The sequence below is a fragment of the Pan paniscus genome, chromosome 5 (genome assembly GCF_029289425.2).
Source record: "Pan paniscus chromosome 5, NHGRI_mPanPan1-v2.0_pri, whole genome shotgun sequence".
NCBI classification, from domain to species: Eukaryota; Metazoa; Chordata; class Mammalia; order Primates; family Hominidae; genus Pan; species Pan paniscus.
Genome location: NC_073254.2, coordinates 164,426,388 through 164,444,212, shown reverse-complemented (window position 1 = coordinate 164,444,212; position 17,825 = coordinate 164,426,388). Strand labels below are relative to the sequence as shown.

Sequence of the window (17,825 nt, the reverse complement as noted above, 5' to 3'; positions counted from 1 at the left end):
GTACAGGTGTCAAGGAGAGCTACAGCAGCCTTCCAAAGTGCTTACCATTATTAGACCAACGTACATGGAGTGCAAGAAATATCTTTCAACATTTCTCTAGAACAAAGAGAGATTCACATGCAAAACTGCACATCAAGAATATTAATCTTTAGCTTATTCTGAGTCACTGGGAGCTACAGCAAAAAAAAAAAAAAAGGCTTGGGAGCATTTAAAAATTTCATATATAAGTAACACCTTATCAAACTTAACTTTAAAAATACTGTAGTAAATAAATATAATGCATTAAAAGTTATCAAAAATCAAATACCCTTAATGAATTTAACGTAACTTTGTTTCCCAAATGTTGCCAAGTAAAGTTTTCTTTTGCTACCACCCTGCAAACAAATTCCCAATATATAAACCCAAAGGATACAGTTTTAAAATATACTATGCTAGTGGGTTTTAACTGTTCTGCTAATCAGGGTATGCAGCCCCGACCCCATATAAAATCAGAACAACTTTGCTTTATCTGTTTTTTTACAATCAGCTTCAGAATAAAATTTCATTTTTAAAGATTCTGCTGCCTAAAAACATTTTTGAAAACCATTTATCTAGCCAAAAGAGGATTCGAGTATTAAAGCAAAATATTTAATAGGGCAAACTGTAATATTATTCGATGCCACCATCTGAAAAATATGGGGGAAAAAATCAAGGATCTTACCTTTTCCCATTTGCTCCACAAGGATTTGTCCAGTTTGGTTTAATTCATCTGCTCTGGGGATTCTTTCTCTCTGTTCTTTTTCTAATGCCTGCAAATGAAGTCCGAACATAAGAATATTGCAAACTTTCTTCTCAATATAATGTTGCTGTTTTAAATGTTTAAGTTGAATGTCCCTCCTACATTCTTTTTAAATCTGAAAAGGTAAATTCAAACGTAATCATAGCAACTAAAAAGCATTGGTTTCTTTTATAAGAAAAAAAATGCACCTGATAATTATAAGCTCCTATTAGAAGGAAATAATTAAAATTATGTTTTAGATCCAGGATACCTATTCACATACATACCCTGAGTGCGCCATGCCATAAAAATAATGGTTTGAGTCAAAAGAATTGAATGTGTTATGACAGAAGTTGTTGAACAAAAATTAACTAACAAGAAAAAAGGATAGGCTGGGCATGGTGGCTCACACCTGTAATCCCAACACTTTGGAAGGCTCAGGGGGGTGGATCACTAGAGGTCAAGAGTTTGAGACCAGTCTGGCCAATATGGTGAAACCCCATCTCTACTAAAAATACAAAAATTAGCCAAGCGTGGTGGCGTGTGCCTATAATCCCAGCTGCTCAGGAGGCTTAGGCATGAGAATTGCTTGAACCCGGGAGGCAGAGGTTGCAGGGAGCCGAGATCGCACCACTGCACTCCAGCCTGGGCAACAGAGCAAAACTCCCATCTCAAAAGAAAGAAAAGAGGAAAAATGGATAGAAATATTTTGAGGCTCAGTATTATTTGTTTGGGTTATACTAAGTCTAGGGTTCAATGCAAACTTCAAGCACAATCATATTTCATACATAATTTTTAAATAATGAAAATAGTAAATATGCTTTAGAACCCAAACCAAAGCATTTTGTTCTTTTTTTTTTTTCTTTGAGGCAGTTTGTCACTCTGTCACCCAGGCTGGGGTGCAGTGGCACAATCATGGCTCACTGCAGCCTCAACCTCCTGGGCTCAAGGGATCCTCCCATCTCAGCCTCCCGAGTAGTTGGAGTTACAAGCGCAAGCTCACGCCCCACAAATTGGTTTTTTTTTTTTTTTTACTTTTTGTAGACACGGGGGTCTCCCTATGGTGCCCAGGCTGGTCTCAAACTCCTGGGCTCAAGCAATCCTCCTGCCTTGTGCTGGAATTATAAGCGTGAGCCATGGCAAGCCCAACCCGCATTTTGTTCTTTATGTTGAGGAATGGCTCTTAATTTCATTATTTTTTTTATCTCTATAGTTTGATACTCCCAAGACAAAATTCTTTCCAGAACTAGTAAGAATGAAGCAAGTAAAATCATGTATACACACAAAAACACAAGTATATGTGCACACAACTCGGTATTTGAGTTTTCTCTCATTCCTCCATCCCCAACTGATATTTATATATTAACTATTCAAATAGTATCCATCATAACACAATCAAAACTTCTGAGCAACCCACATTACTTCAACCAGATAATCCAGAGAAGAATCCCAATTCTAAATTGTTTACATGTAAGTGCTCTCAAATAAATTCAGCTATCCTACTTTGATTTTCACAAAGTTTACTGTGACTAGGTAGAACAACCTTCTTATAGTCAAAGATCAAGGAATATTAGCAAGAGATTCTAAGAAACACAATTTATTTTGTCTAACTAAGGATCAATGTAAAAGTCACCATCGAACTGGAGAAAAAGGCAATTATCTACTTTTTACAAGTTGATTTTTTGCTACCTCTTAAGATGGCAGGAGACTAGACTATAGATTCTCCACCCAGGTAATTCATCTGTTGGAACGAGATACTCCTTCACTAAAATAATAATAATAATAATAATAATAATAAGTTAATATTTCCTCAGTTTGCAAGAAAAATAAGGGATTAGAGTAATGCTGACGTTTTCTTTGTTTTATATATTTTTTTCAAAATCTTTGGCATCTATTACTACTTGTCTGAAACAAAATAAATGAACTTCTAGATAAATATTAAATGAAACATAAAAGAACGCCAATCACGCCTTGCATACTTTATCCCCCCAAATATAGTAACATTTTCTGCCAGTAAAATTGTTCCTGGGTCACAGGATAGACTTCAACTTATCAATATTTTGTGGGACTTGTTCCATGAAGATCACTGTTACTACTAAATTTTCTGCCACCTGAATGTCTTTGAGAATTGAGTGGTCAGTGATCATTAAAATAATCTATCCATCTTTCAGAACTGTGAGAAGCATATGAAATGATGTAACACAGGCCCCACTTCTGGCTTTCCCAACTCTCTGTGCAGAGAAGGCTCTGATAAAGGTGCTCCCAGCTAAACCAACTTCCCCATTCCCCCTGCCCACCCACAATCATCACACTCCACTTCCATGAGCCACAAGAGCTTTACCAAGTGCTGAAAAAAAAGGTGCAATGGAAAATTATCTTCAATTTCTAAGCCCTCACAGGCATACATATAAACAAACAACAGCATAAATGCAAGAAGGGCTTTCATGGAGATATGGCCAAAGCCACATGAAGTCAAAAGATTAATCACTGAACTCTTTCTAGTGAGGCTAAGGGAAGCCTCCTGGAGTGGGAACATATCAACCACACAGAAAGGTGGGCTTAATGGAGGGTCACTGTGGACAAAGAAAACAGCTCCCTGTGCTTGGTGTGCCCTAAGCCCTCTTGCAAGTTCGAGCTCAGACCACCTCACCCTCTGGATTTTGCGATTGTAGGGAAGACACCAACAATCCCAGCCTCATCTCAATTCCCATTTCACCCACCACTTTCCAACTTAAACCTTAGATATTTATGCACATCTTGTTTTTAAAATACCCTCCAAACTCTTTAAAATAAAACTCCACTGCTGATACAAAAACCATTGCAGACTTACACCAGGTGCCCAAATAGTTAATGCAGTAATGTGTAGGAGACAGATGTATGAGCACCAAGGACAAAAAATATCTGCAAGCTCCCATCACATTCTTCAGAAACACACATAAGCATGGAAAGCTGCAGGGCTAAGATCCCACACCTTTTCATTGTATTTATTTTTTAAAACTCTAAAGAAAATATATTGAAGACACTTTGTGATTTAAAATAGTTTGTTGTATTCCGAAGGCAAAACATCTTCAGCATAATGTTAATATAGAGTCATAAATTATTAGATACCAGATTAAGGGTGATCTAAACTAACTAAAAAGTAGTACCACTAACTGGATCACCATAAGAAGTATTCCTCACTGTACATCTCAGTGACTGACAAAGATGAAAAAAAAACCGTCCTCCAAATAGGGATCTGATGACAGCTAGCATGAATGGATTCAAAATTCACTACAATGTACTAAAAGCTACCTTCTGCCTACATTTATTTTACAGGAGGCTTTTGAATTCCATAATGTCTTTATGCCAGCAGAAAATCCAGCATGATGAACTATTTTATGCACTAGGATATATGTGGTTTATGTTTTTTACCTTCAACTTCTTTTTCATTTCGGAAGTGTCTTGCATCTTCATATACTCTTTTATCTCTGTGGTCTGAATGGCAGTTTTCGATTTCAAAATCCAGTTCAACAGCTCTGCACTTATAGCATCAAACCTGTTTCAAGATTCAGAGGTGATCATTTGTCATGTTTCCTTCTACTGTTTTACTTGACTCCAGAAAGAGCAACTCAAATGCTCATCAGGAATATGTCTATCACTCCCCCCAAAATAGCAACCCAGAAATAGGGTAACCATGCAAAATGAGATCATATATTTACAACTAAAAGTATGAAAAGAGTAATAATATTATAGGGTTAATAAATAATTGAAGAAAATAATTAAATAATTTGTTGTTGTTGTTGTTGTTGTTGTTTCGAGATGGAGTCTCGCCCTGTCGCCCAGGCTTGAGTGCAATGGCACGATCTCGGCTCACTGCAACCTCCGCCTCCAGGTTCAAAGGATTCTCCTGCCTCAGCCTCCCGAGTAGCTAGGATTATAGGTACCCACCACCACACCCAGCTAATTTTTGTTATTTTTAGTAGAGACAGAGTTTCACCATGTTGGCCAGGCTGACCTCGTGATCTGCCCGCCTTGGCCTCCCAAAGTGCTGTGATTACAGTCATGACCCACCATGCTTGGCCTTAAAGAAAAATTTTTAAAACTTTACATACTAAAACAATTTTCACCTTTACAAGGAATCACTTGTATTTTTATAAATGCTTATAGATAATAAAAACCAGAGTTGGTTAGATAATCAGCAAAGAACAAGTACAGACATTACTAAAGTTAACATCTTCTTTTGTTCAATATGTAATGATTGAGCCTTACTAAATGTCAGGCATTGGGCTGGGCTCTTGATATGAAAGTGAACCAGATACAAATCTCAGCTCCCAAGGAGCTTCTAGTCTAGTAAGCAATGGAAAGTAACAGGCAATAACAAAAGAATTTGCTAGGTGCTAATTCCAGGAATTCACAGGAGTGGCTTCTAATCCAATTGGGGCATGGATGGCTTCCTAGAGGAGAACAACAGCATTACACTGAGGAGTTTCCCTTGCCAAGGGAAAGCAAAGAAAGGGAAGATCACATTTTGCAAACTGCAAGTATTAGTTAGGCGTGTCTGGAATAATGAGTACTGAACTCACAAGGGAGGGACAATTGATGACGTGGCCAAGAATCACATGGACCAGCTACAGGAAGGCCCTGCAGGACATATTAAGGAGTTTGGACTTAACCCAAAGGCAGTTGAGAGCCAAGGGAGAGTTCTATGCATGGAACTGACATGATTCTATTTATCCTTTAGTGTTCACCGAGGAGAAGGCATTAGAGAGAGACAAGAGTCGAGAACAGGCTGTGAAAGCAATGGGAGTCACAACTAAGATAGTAACAGTGGGAAGGAAGACGAAAGGACAGGTTTGAGAGGTGTTGAGAAGGTTGGTCAAAACCACAGCAAGGAGGAACAAGAGGAGCCACAATCACTGATTGCTGGCCTTCTACCTGGCCCCTTTCTAAGTGTTTTATGTCTATTATTAACTCAAGGAATCCTCACCAGCACCCTAAGAAGTATACACTATTATTATCCCCTTTAGAGATGAAGGTACTGCGCTCACAGAGGTTTTCAGTAACTGTCCCATGTCACAAAGCTAACAAAGGGTGAGGCTGGGATTCAAACCAAGACTGTCTTCTTAACTAGTACCCTCCCCACAGAGCTTCTCGATACATTAAGCAGTGGCACAAGTCGTTACTGCTGATTCTTGAGAGAAACTTTGCTTAAAGTGTTTCTGGTGAACTATGAATATTTTATCTTTTCATCAAGGTAGATTTTCCCTGTAAAATGTGAGGGATTTTGTGATGCTCTAGATAAATATCTGGGGTCAAGGTATTGCTCAAACAGGGATATGTTCCTCCTGTCATCTTAACAGCAGCTTTCTATTTAATATTTCAGAGAAGAGACGGCCATCTAAAAATCGCACGTTTCCAATGAGCTTGGAGACGCAGTCAGCATCTGCTCTCAATACGGGCAAGAGTGATGCAATGATCGCAGGTCACAGGAACAGGTATCTACATTCTAGGAAATGACTGTCCCACTGTACCGCGAGCTGGCAAAAACCACCACCACAGCAGCACCAGGGGAAGAGAAGTGGAAATGAGCTGCCATTTTTTAAGCATATATTTTAAACTAGGCACTGCATTAAGCAGTCATTTAAGGCCCTTGATTATTGGGGTAGTCCATTTTAAGGCAAACCAATAGTGGTTTCTAGAGCAGACAGAAGATATAAAAGGGTCTGGAAACCATGTTAATAGGAATGGTTAAGGATCCCCTGCACTTTCTGACAATAAAAACTGGGGAAGCTATATTCAAAGACTGAGGAGGTCACTGTCGAGTTGTGACAGTGAAAGAAAGAATAAAAAGACAGTCATGGACAATCATATCCTTCCAAGGAGAATAACGGGAAAGGAAGAAAGAAACGTTCGATCACAAAGTTCTCCCAATTGAACACAGGATAAATAAAATCATCCAAGAAAATTTAGATGCTTAGCTAGTGCCAAGTAGAATATTCAGAAGACAGGGGCAGTGAGTGGTTCAGTAGTTGACTTTTCATAATAATAATAATAATTACTATGTCTAGATTTGCCTATGATTAATGATTAGTACAAAATAGGCACCAAGTAGAAAATATAGTATGTGCAATATTGGATTTGAACAATTTCTCTATCTCTTCTCACTTTTTCTTAGCTTCAATATCCACATGGATCTGTCTCTTCTTTGGGGGAGGAGGAGGAGGCAGTTCCTGCTTAGATTTTTTTGTAATTGCTTGTTCTCTTACACGAACAGTCTCCAAAAGGTCCTTCTGAGGAATCTGAGACATCCCCAGCTTTGCTACAGCCTGAGTCACCTGAAATAAAAGCCATCCAAAATTTCAATTTTTGTAACAGCTTCATTGAGATATAATTCACAGGCTATAAAATTCTTTCTTTGAAATATACAATTTAATGGTTATTAGCACATTTATACAGGTGTATAATCATCCTCACAGTCTGTCTCCAGAACATTTTATCACCCCAAAAAGAAATCCCATAGCCATAAACCAACACTCCCCATTCCCCACTCCCACCAGCGGCAACCACACATTTACTTTCTATCTCTGTGGATTTTCCCCTTGTGGACATTTCCTATGAATGGAATCATAGCATATATAATCTTGCGATTGGCTTCTTATACTTAGCATAGTGTTTTCAAGGTTCATCTATGTTGTAGCATGTGTCAATACTTCGTTCTTTTGTATTATCAGATAATATTGTATGCATACACCACATTTTGTTTATCCATTCATCTGTGTATGGATATTTGAGTTGTTCCACTTTTTGGCTATTATAAATAATGCTGCTAAGAATATCTGTCTACAAACCAATGTTTTATGTTTGACTAATTCATTAAAATATTTTTAAGATTAATAAGATTACTTAAGATTTAAGATGTTAAGATTATTTATTGGCTAAGTATAATCAGTTACTATGAATTAAATTATAGGATATTAAGAGAATCTATTAAAACTTACTTTAGAAAACTGAAGGCGATTTTCACATGTCAATTTTTCATCAGGTGTAAGGAAACAACTTTTTAGTTTATTTCATACAAATTAAAACTAACCTGAACATTTAAATTTTAAATGTTTACTTCATGGCACAACATACGATCCAAATCAAAAAGTACCTGGTTGGAGGAATCTTCTAGTCTCTGAACCAAAGAATCCCATCTTTGAGTCAGTTCCTCTGAGTCACTGTTGATCTTCTTAGATGCCTTGGAATTATCAAGTAATTGTCCCACATCCTGGCCAATCTCACTCAGCTGATCCAATGTTTGACGCTTCATTTCCATGTCTTCCTTCAAAATCTAGTATTTCAGATATTTATTAGATGACTCTTTTTAACAGGACTTTATCTTTCTGTTCCCCAGCCAAAAATTTTAAACATGTATCTTTTATAGTAAAATGTACATGCTTTGCAGTTCACTATGCTAAAAGGTAAGACTCGTGGTTCCAGATTGTTACAGGGCAGCAGTCTAATGCTAGGTAATGAGCTGTAATCTGCATTCACTAAATTGTACTAACCATTAGCTATAAAACATTAAGATATCATAGGCTTACAACACAGATGCTGACAACCCCATCACTTACAGCCAGACGTCGAACACTGACACTTAGTTCCTTTTGGTCTTTGAAGTTGCTTGTCTGGACTTTATTTAAAGCCTCTTCTTTTTCGGTTAACCAAGCTTTCAACAAGCACTACAAGTAATAACAAAAGTTGAACTTTATCTGCAAAATCATTTGGTAATTCAATTAAATCATGCATCCAAATTTCTAACTTTTATTTTATTAGAGGCTTCACCCTTACATGGGGATAAGAAGGCCTTCAAACACCTAAGTCTGAGGCACAAATGACCCAGAAAGATACCTTTCTTTAAAATATTATCCTTCTCAGATTTGTAACAGAACAATCAGACATTAGCCTCATACCTAGGGAACTAAACCTAATTCTCAAGGAGATAGGTGGAGGGAAAAGGGAAAATCCAACTATGCAAGTCTCCAAAGGAATTACATTACAACTTCCTAGAGGCAGAAGTAAGCTCGGAGATTGTCTTGTCCCAGCCCCTCATTTTAGAAAGGAAGGAAAGAGAAGTCAAGTTACATGTCCCAGATCACTTGGATAGTTAATGGCAGAGCTGGGTCCAGGGTCCACACCCCAAAACCAGTGTTTTCCATGGCATCATGTAGGAAATCCACACTAGCATTCAAGGTTCAACAGCAATTATGATTAAAGGAGGGAGTCTGAAGAGCACCCAAAGCCCATATAAAGATTTTTCAACTTCATTGGACAACAATGCGTGTTTTCTAAGCAGAGGATATTCAGTCATGTAGAGAGATAATCCTGAAGAAGGGATGGAAAACAACCGTAGCTACATTGTGATAATTTTTCCCAAAATGTAGCATTTAGGGTGGAAACCCTTTTCTATTTAGTAGGGAGGAAAAAAACTTGGTTCTGTATTTGCAACGGAATCAATTCTTTCTCAGCAATTTTATTTATGAATTAAATATTTAACAACTATTCCTTGCCTCTATATTTCACCCCCCAATGGATACTGTCCTCAGTCTAGTGAGGCTGGTAAGATATGCACATAAATAATGATGCCATAAGACAGAACATGTAGATAGTACACACACACACACAAAAGGTATAGTTAAAATGTCAGATCATTATAGAACACGATGAAAGGTCAGTTTAAAACCTAAAGTGGTACAAGTGACTGAAATACTAGCACTCTATTTTTAAACTGTTTTTTATCATCAAATTAAAATTATTTCCAAATTTGCAACTACTTTACTGGATAGAAGAGTAACACAATGGTTTTCTCTAGCAATCGATGTCTTCTACTGCAATTATTACTATTACTATTATTTTTATTTTTTGAGACAGAGTCTCACTCTGTCACCCAGACTGGAGTGCAGTGGTGCCATCTCGGATCACTGCAACCTCTGCTTTCTGGGTTCAAGCAATTCTCCTGCCTCCATAGCCTCCTGAGTGGCTGGGATTACAGGTGCCCACTACAGGCCTGGCTAATTTTTTGTATTTTTAGTAGAGACAGGTTTCACCATGTTGGTCTGACCTCAAGTGATCTGCCCGCCTCGGCCTCCCAAAGTGCTGGGATTACAAGCGTGATCCACCGCGCCCGGCCTTTCTACTGTCATTATTGAAGTAAAATTTTAAGTATTCTGAGACTTTTTGGCCTAAATACAAGGTTCACAATAAACATAAATATTTATAAAGTGAAATGTAAATATTTGTAACATGAAATGTAAACATTTCATAAATCAGAATCAGGTCCCTTTTGTGATTCCTAATAAGAAAAATCTGACCACAGATTGCGGGGGGGGGAGGGGGGGAGTAGTCATTAACAATTTATATTTGGACAAATTCTGCAACTATCTGCCACCATATTTAGTAAGCCACAAAACATCACACACTTGAGTTTTTTCCCCTGAAGAGAATATAGTTGCTTCTTATAGATGGAAATGAAATAAATGCATTTAAAAGAATCAAAATGGACACTGAGAAATGTGGGAATAGAGTATTTGCTTTTTTTTTTTTTTTTTTTTTTTTTTGAGAGGGAGTCTTGCTCTTGTCTCCCAGGCTGGAGTGCAGTGGCACAGTCTCGGCTCACTGCAACCTCTGCCTCCCGGGTTCCAGCGATTCTCCTGCCTCAGCCTCCTGAGTAGCTGGGATTACAAGCACCCACCGCCACACCTGGCTTATTTTTATATTTTTAGTGGAGACGGGGTTTCACTATGTTGGCCGGGCTAGTCTTGAACTCCTGACTTCAAGTGATCCACCTGCCTCAGCCTCCCAAAGTGCTGGGATTACAGGCGTGAGCCACCCTGCCCGGCCAGTATCTACTTATTTTTTAAACCACAACTGTTTGGCATTTGGGGAGAAAAGTTTTGTTTATTTGTATTTTGTTTCAATGGTTGCTTTTCTGGAAAGACAGAGAACGGGCAAAGAGCCACCAGTCCTATTGAAAAATTAAGGTGGCAGCTTTGTACAACAGATTCATTTGCTGTGATAACACTTAGTGGAAAAAATACGCAATTAATCCAGTGTTAAATCAAAGGTGTGACTAAATAATATTTTCTCATTAATTTCAATACTTGTTAAAAATCAAGAAAAAATCTAGGGAATTAAAGTTCACAGTGTGTTGAGTGGATTCATTACTCATTATTTACTGAGCACAAATTATATGCTAGGCATTGTGTTGATACAAATTCAAATACATCACCCAACACAAATCCACTAATAACTATGATGTCAAACAAATCATGAAAATAGCATATCTTCTAAGTACTAACATTCCAAGTAATGAAAACAGGTCAAATTAATGGAGCCAAATGACACAACCTCTGTGAATAAGCTTCATAATCAGTTATAAACTGGATAGAAATTTGATCTTTAAAATAATTATTTATATATTTTCCTTTCAAAGAAAAGTAAACAAGGCAACTTTATTCTAACGTCACAATAAAAGATGGGTTACTTTTCACCATTTATTTTGCCCCTTATGGAAAACAGTTTCATACCTGTTCTTCCAATAATTCCTGCCACAATATATTGATTTCTTGTAACCTATTCCAGCGTTCTTCAGTCCAACGGCATACTGCTGTCCAGCGCTCACCAAGTTTCTAGAAAAAGGAGAAACCATCCTTTGTCAACACAGCCTTAAGAGAGAGTTATCACAATCCTTGAAGAAATTCATGATTTCCATTGTTCTTTATTATAGAATAACAACTTATAAAAAGTATTTTTATAAAAATTGCTTTAAAATAACACAGACTAGGCCTAGAAATGTATGAATCAGAAAAACTAATTTCCATAGAATTGAACAAATGATTTCACATAGCTAGAAACTAACAATAGAACTGTATCCTCTGAATCTTTGACTCCAAACCTGCTCTTTCTATTTCATTGTGGTTTTTATGAGAATATGACATTTTTACATATTATTAAAAAATAAAACAAACATATCTACTTTTTGTGCTTCAAATTTTTCAAATTTTTAGCTAAAAAAACCAGCATGTCTGTTATATTCCTTAACTCTCTTTTACATGCCAAGAAAATTTTCATCTGTGGTACCAAAATTATGAAAAATGTTTAACTTATAAAACCTGTTTTGAATAAGAGAATTTTTATGAGACAATAAAAAAATCAAATGATTTGTTCTGTTTACATTATGTGATCCATAAAAAAATTCCCCATAAGTTACATAAATTAGCAATAGAATCTTACTAGTATCAGCAATACTAAATAAATTTTATTAATTATAAAAAATCACTCTTCATGATTATTTTCTCCCAAAATCATTTTATTACAATTTTATAAATAATGATTAACAAATGTTAAAATTTATTTTTGTACTATATACATGTGAACAAGAATTATTTAATTCATATTATACTATTTTGATACTTAATATGAGAATAAGCTTTTCATAGTACAAAGGGGGAGAAAACTTAAGAGCCAGAAGATAGATTTCCAGTCTCAGCATGATAACTCATTGTCTATTTAAATCTCAGGAGGACTACTTAACCTCTCTGAATCTCAGATTCCTTACTGCTAAATAGTCAAGGCATGAATACTTAGCTCTCAGGTTATAATAACTAACTACTGCATACAAGTCTTAGAACCTCTGGCTGACTTTAAATATCACAAAAGCAAAAGGACCTCACGTGATGAAATTACAGTTTGGATTGCCTCACTTAATGAGGCATCATATTTAAATAAATTGGCAACGTCTTACCAGAAAATCCAAGTATTGTTCAAATGAAATACCAATAAATTTATTTGTTAAAGACTTGTAAAGATACACTATTGCCTTTGTGCAAAAAGAAGCAATTTTGGGAGGTTTCCAAAACTGTTGTTGAAATTCACATATTAATCTACCAAAAACACTGAGATATTGAATCCTACTAGGTGAAATTCTCAAACTTTACTATGCACATGATTTTTCTTACATTGCAAATTCACTGCATCCCTCCCTCACCTAGATTTAGGTAGTGGGTAGAGCCTAGGAATCTACATTTTAACAAGCTCCTCAAGTGCTTCTGAGAAGAAGTCAGTGGATCACTTAATAAGATCAGTTCCTGTGTGATATGGTTTGCCTGTGTCTCCATCCAAATCTCATCTTGCATTATAACTACCACAGTTCTCACATTTTTTGAGAGGAACTTGGTGGGAGGTAATTGAAGCATGGGGGCAGATCTTTCCCATGCTGTTCTCATTATAGTGAATAAGTCTCACGAGATCTGATGGTTTTACAAAAGGGAGTTTCCCTGTACAAGCTCTCTCTCTTTGCCTGCCACCATGCATGTAAGACGTGACTTGCTCCTCCTTCCCTTCTGCCATGATTGTGAGGCCTCCCCAACGATGTGGAACTGTAAGTCCATTAAACCTCTTTTTCTTCCCAGTCTCAGGTATGTTTTTATCAGCAGCATGAAAATGGACTCATATAGTAAATCGGTACCAGTAGAGTGGGGTGCTATTGAAAAGATACCCCAAAATGTAGAAATGACTTTGGAACTCAGTAACAGGCAGAGATTGGAAACATTTGGAGAGCTCAGAAGAAGACAGAAAAATGTGGGAAAATTTAGGGTACCTGTGGAAGAAATTTCTAAGCAGCAAAGCATTCAGGAGATGACTTGGGTGCTGTTAAAGGCATTCAGTTTTATAAAGGAAACAGATCATAAAAGTTTGAGAAATTTGCAGCCTGACAATGCAACAGAAAAGAAAATCTCATTTTCTGAGGAGAAATTCAAGCTGGCTGCAGAAATTTGCATAAGTAACAAAGAGGCAAAAGTTAATCACCAAGACAATGCGGAAAACATCTCCAGGCATGTCAGAGGTCTTCACATCAGCCCCTCCCATCATAAGCCCAGAGGCCTAGGAGGAAAAAATGGTTTTGTGGGTTGGGCTCAGGGTCCCCGTGCCTTGTGGCTAGGTACTTGGTGCCCTGCATCCCAGCTGCTCCAGCCATGACTAAAAGGGGCAAAGGTACAGCTCAGGCCATGGCAAAGGTGCAAGCCACAAGCCTTGGCAGCTTCCATGTGGTGTTGAGCCTGCAGGTACACAGAAGTCAAGAATTGAGGTTTGGGAACATCCACCTAGATTTCAGAAGATGTATGGAAACACGTGGATGTCCAGGCGGAAGTTTGCTGCAGAGGTGGGGCTCTCATGGAGAACCTCTGCTAGGGCAGTGCAGAAGGGAAATGTGGCCCAAACAGAGTCCCTACTGTGGCACCACCTAGTGGAGCTGTGAGAAGACGGCCACTGTCCTCCAGACCCCAGGGTGGTAGATCCACTGACAGCTTGCACCATGCACCTGGAAAAGCCGCAGACACTCAACACTGACCCATGAAAGCAGCCAGGAGGGGGCTATTTCCTGCAAAGCCACAGAGGCAGCGCTGCCCAAGACCATGGGAACCTACCTCTTGCATAGGCATGACCTGGATGTGAAATATGAAGTCAAAGGAGATCATTTTGAAGCTTTAAGATTTGACTACCCCACCGTATTCCATACTTGAATGGGGACTGTAGCCCTTTTGTTTTGGCCAGTTTCTCCCATTTGGAACAGATGTATTTACTCTTTGCCTGTGCCCCCATTGTAGCTAGGAAGTAACTAACTTGCTTTTGACTTTGCAGGCTCATAGGCGGAAGGGACTTGCCTTGTCTCAGATGAGACTTTGGACTGTGGACTTTTGAGTTAATGCTGAAATGAGTTAAGACTTTGGGGGTGCTGTTGGGAAAGCACGATTGGTTGTGAAATGTGAGGACATAAGATTTGGGAGAGGCCAGGGGTGGAATGATATGGTTTGCTTGTGTCCCCATCCAAGTCTCATCTTGAATTGTAACTCCCACAATTCCCACATTTTAAGTGAGGAACCCAGTGGGAGGTAATTGATTCATGGGGGCAGGTCTCTCTCTTGCTGTTCTTGTGATAGTGAGTAAGTCTCACGAGGTCTGATGGTTTTTAAAAAAGGGAGTTTCCCTGCACAAGCTCCCTCTCTTTGCCTGCCACCATCCATATAAAATGTGGCTTGCTCCTCCTTCCCTTCCACCATGATTGTGAGGTCTCCCCAGCCACATGGAACTGTAAGTCCCTTAAACCTCTTTTTCTTCCCAGTCTCAGGTATGTCTTTATCAGCAGTGTGAAAACGGACTAATACACTGTGCTTCCAAATCTTGTCATTATGCACAAGGAAGCTGGGGACTGCAACCAGCCCCATCCATTCACCCCAAGAGCTGAAGTAAAGGAATCAATACCTGGGTACTCCTGTAGCCCACATACTGTAGAACCCCAACTGAGAAGTACAATCAAAGGTAGGTTTTTCTATCCTTCTGGATAAAGAATGAGAAAGGACATGAAGAACAAGGGCAATATGTAATTGGGTCTCAGACCACAGGTCCCTCAGGATTATCCAACTTTACAGCACCCTTACCTGTAACTGGTCTTCTAGGATAGCTGTAGCACTCTCACCACTGTTTTCATCAACAATGACCACCATGTGAGTTAGTGAATTTACTTTCACCTGTTCAGCCTCAAGATCACTTTGCAAACTCTAGAGAAAAAAATTAAGATAAATCATTATTTCTACTTTCACATTTACCTATTTAAAATGCACTCAGTTGTCAATAGTAATTAAGGACAGTTAATGAGGCATCATATTTAAATTTCCAATCATTACCCTAACTGTTCTACTAATGAAACTAATCCTATTATACATCTTTACATTCCATTATCAACAAAGGCAGTTTGAGGATGCAGTGTTATAACAGACTGCAAATGGAGATATCACCACTTTTATTCAAGTTCTGGCCCTCCCTCAGAATTTATAGCATAAAGGAGTTGAGTGTCCATACTAGGAATTAATACAAAAATGTAGAAGTGGTAAAGCAAAAAAGTCCAGAGCTTAAATAAACCAAGTCAGAGATCATTTTATCTAGTGTAGGACAGTATAAAGAGATAAGTAGAATGCTAAACGATAGTCAAAAGTTACTCTGATTAGCTACCCAATAAAGCAGTTAAGGAAGTATGGACACCTTAGATTCTCTCACCTTTTCCATGGGAAGAGCATAGTCATTGGATACATGTGTATAGAAAATTTATAGGCTGGGCATGGTGGCTCACACCTGTAATTCCAGCACTTTGGGAACCCAAGGCAGGCAGATCACTTGAGGTCAGGAGTTCAAGACCAGCCTGGCCAACATGGTGAAACCCTGACTTTACTAAAAATACAAAAAATTAGCTGGGCGTGGTGGCACATGCCTGTAGTCCCAGCTACTTGGGAGACTGAGGTGAGAGAATCACTTGAACCCAGGAGGCAGAGGGTGCAGTGAGCTGAGATTTTGCCATTGCCCTCCAGCCTGGGTGACAGAGCAAGACTCCGTCTCAAAAAAAAAAAAGAAAGAAAGAAAATTTATTTAAATACTATCAATAGTGTTCTCAAATGCTTCTCAGAGTTGTGTTTAATGTATCCCTAAAGTTTTACATATTAGTTACCTCAATGTTTCACTGATCAATAAAAGTCTTCAATTTACAGAGAGCATATTTTATTCTATCTTTCCTTATCTTGACTATGAAAAGTTTATCTCCTAAACTTGTGACCAAATTAAATTGCCTACCCAATTTTGGTTCCTAACTTAATGCCTGACGCTTTCCTGAATCAGAGACAAAGAATTTGCTCTTCACCCACACACCATGTGAATGCCAACATGCTTGGGTTCTTAGCCACTTAGAGGGCCAAAAGAACCCTTCTCCAGTTGTATGAAAGCTATGTACTTTCATAAGAAAACTGCGCATCACATATAAAATTTTACCCTGCCCTTTTATCCCTGGCTCAGAAAAGTCTCATCCCCATCAATTCCACCCTGTGAGCTGCTAAATGAAGACAACCCTGAAGAAGTGTCCCAACTTCATGTTAACGATAGATGTCATCAGCCTCTGAGATGCTAAGTGCTGCTCTTTCATATTTGATAAGGTATCGAAGAAATATGAGACAGATTTACTTTATGTTCTTCTAGCAGCTTTTGTAGAGATTTTACATCATCATCCAGGGGGCAAGTTTCCATCTTCTGAATGCGCTCCTCTGTGAGTGTTAACCAGGCGGAGAGCTGCTGCAGTTGCTTCTTCTGCAGTTCCATCAGCACATCGTGCAGCCTGTCCGTGGGGAAGCACAGCATTATTCCTACAAGCCTTTTCCCTTTGCAAAGTCAAATATACATTCTGGGCACCAGAGATACAGGGCAAGGGAAGACACCCTTGTCTAAACATTCAAGGTAGCATTTAGTCTTTAAATATAGAAGCCAGGAAAGTAAACTTTTATTTTGTTCTAAATGGAGTTCATTAAATGCAGACAAAGAATGCAAAAAGCAGCACCCTGTATTCATATCAGAATCATTGTTTCTTCAATCAGGAATTCCTGCTTATTAAATAGGTGGAAGTGGCAATGAATGCAGTTTGCTCCTTAAGACACAATACATGAAATAAAATAAACCATGAGAAAGCTTTAAAATAAAAGTCACAAAATGGAAAAGTAGATCAATACTACATAGTCCTGTCTTCACACCAAGTTAATGTTTAGCTAATTTTAATATTGCAAATAAGTAACTGCCCATATGAAATGTCTTTTCCTTTTTTTGGAGACAGTCTCACTTTGTTACCCAGGCTGGAGTGCAGTGGCTGAATCTCAGCTCACTGCAATCTCTGTCTCCTGAGTTCAAGCGATCCTCATACCTCAACCTCCCAAATAGCTAGGATTACAGGCATGGCCCACCATGCCCAGCTAATTTTTGTATTTTTAGTAGAGACGGAGTTTTGCCATGTCGCCCAGGCTGGTCTCAAACTCCTGGCCTCAAGTGATCCACCCGCGTCGGCCTCCCAAGTGCTGGGATTACAGGCATGAGCCACCACGCCTATCCTCTTCTTCCTTTTTGTTAAATTCTGTATTCCAACTTTTATCTTTTGGTGTGGCTAGCACATCAAAGGGGAAACAAAGATCATGCAGAATTCCAGCAATATTACCCATAGAAAAGAGTCTTACTTTTCCAA

General features: G+C 38.4%; 1 protein-coding gene across 2 annotated transcripts in view; it reads right to left on the bottom strand.

The window, feature by feature from the left end:
* UTRN (utrophin) overlaps positions 1 to 17,825 on the bottom strand; it is a 568,097-nt gene that overhangs the window by 398,761 nt on the left and 151,511 nt on the right. For both annotated transcript variants that reach the window (XM_014345496.4, XM_063605516.1), the window contains exons 12-19: positions 16,784 to 16,934; positions 15,217 to 15,336; positions 11,305 to 11,406; positions 8,353 to 8,460; positions 7,890 to 8,069; positions 6,902 to 7,071; positions 4,169 to 4,292; positions 701 to 788 (exon numbers count right to left, since the gene is read on the bottom strand). In XM_014345496.4, the coding sequence (XP_014200982.4) occupies positions 701 to 788; positions 4,169 to 4,292; positions 6,902 to 7,071; positions 7,890 to 8,069; positions 8,353 to 8,460; positions 11,305 to 11,406; positions 15,217 to 15,336; positions 16,784 to 16,934 (1,043 nt within the window). The remainder of the gene's footprint in view (positions 1 to 700; positions 789 to 4,168; positions 4,293 to 6,901; positions 7,072 to 7,889; positions 8,070 to 8,352; positions 8,461 to 11,304; positions 11,407 to 15,216; positions 15,337 to 16,783; positions 16,935 to 17,825) is intronic.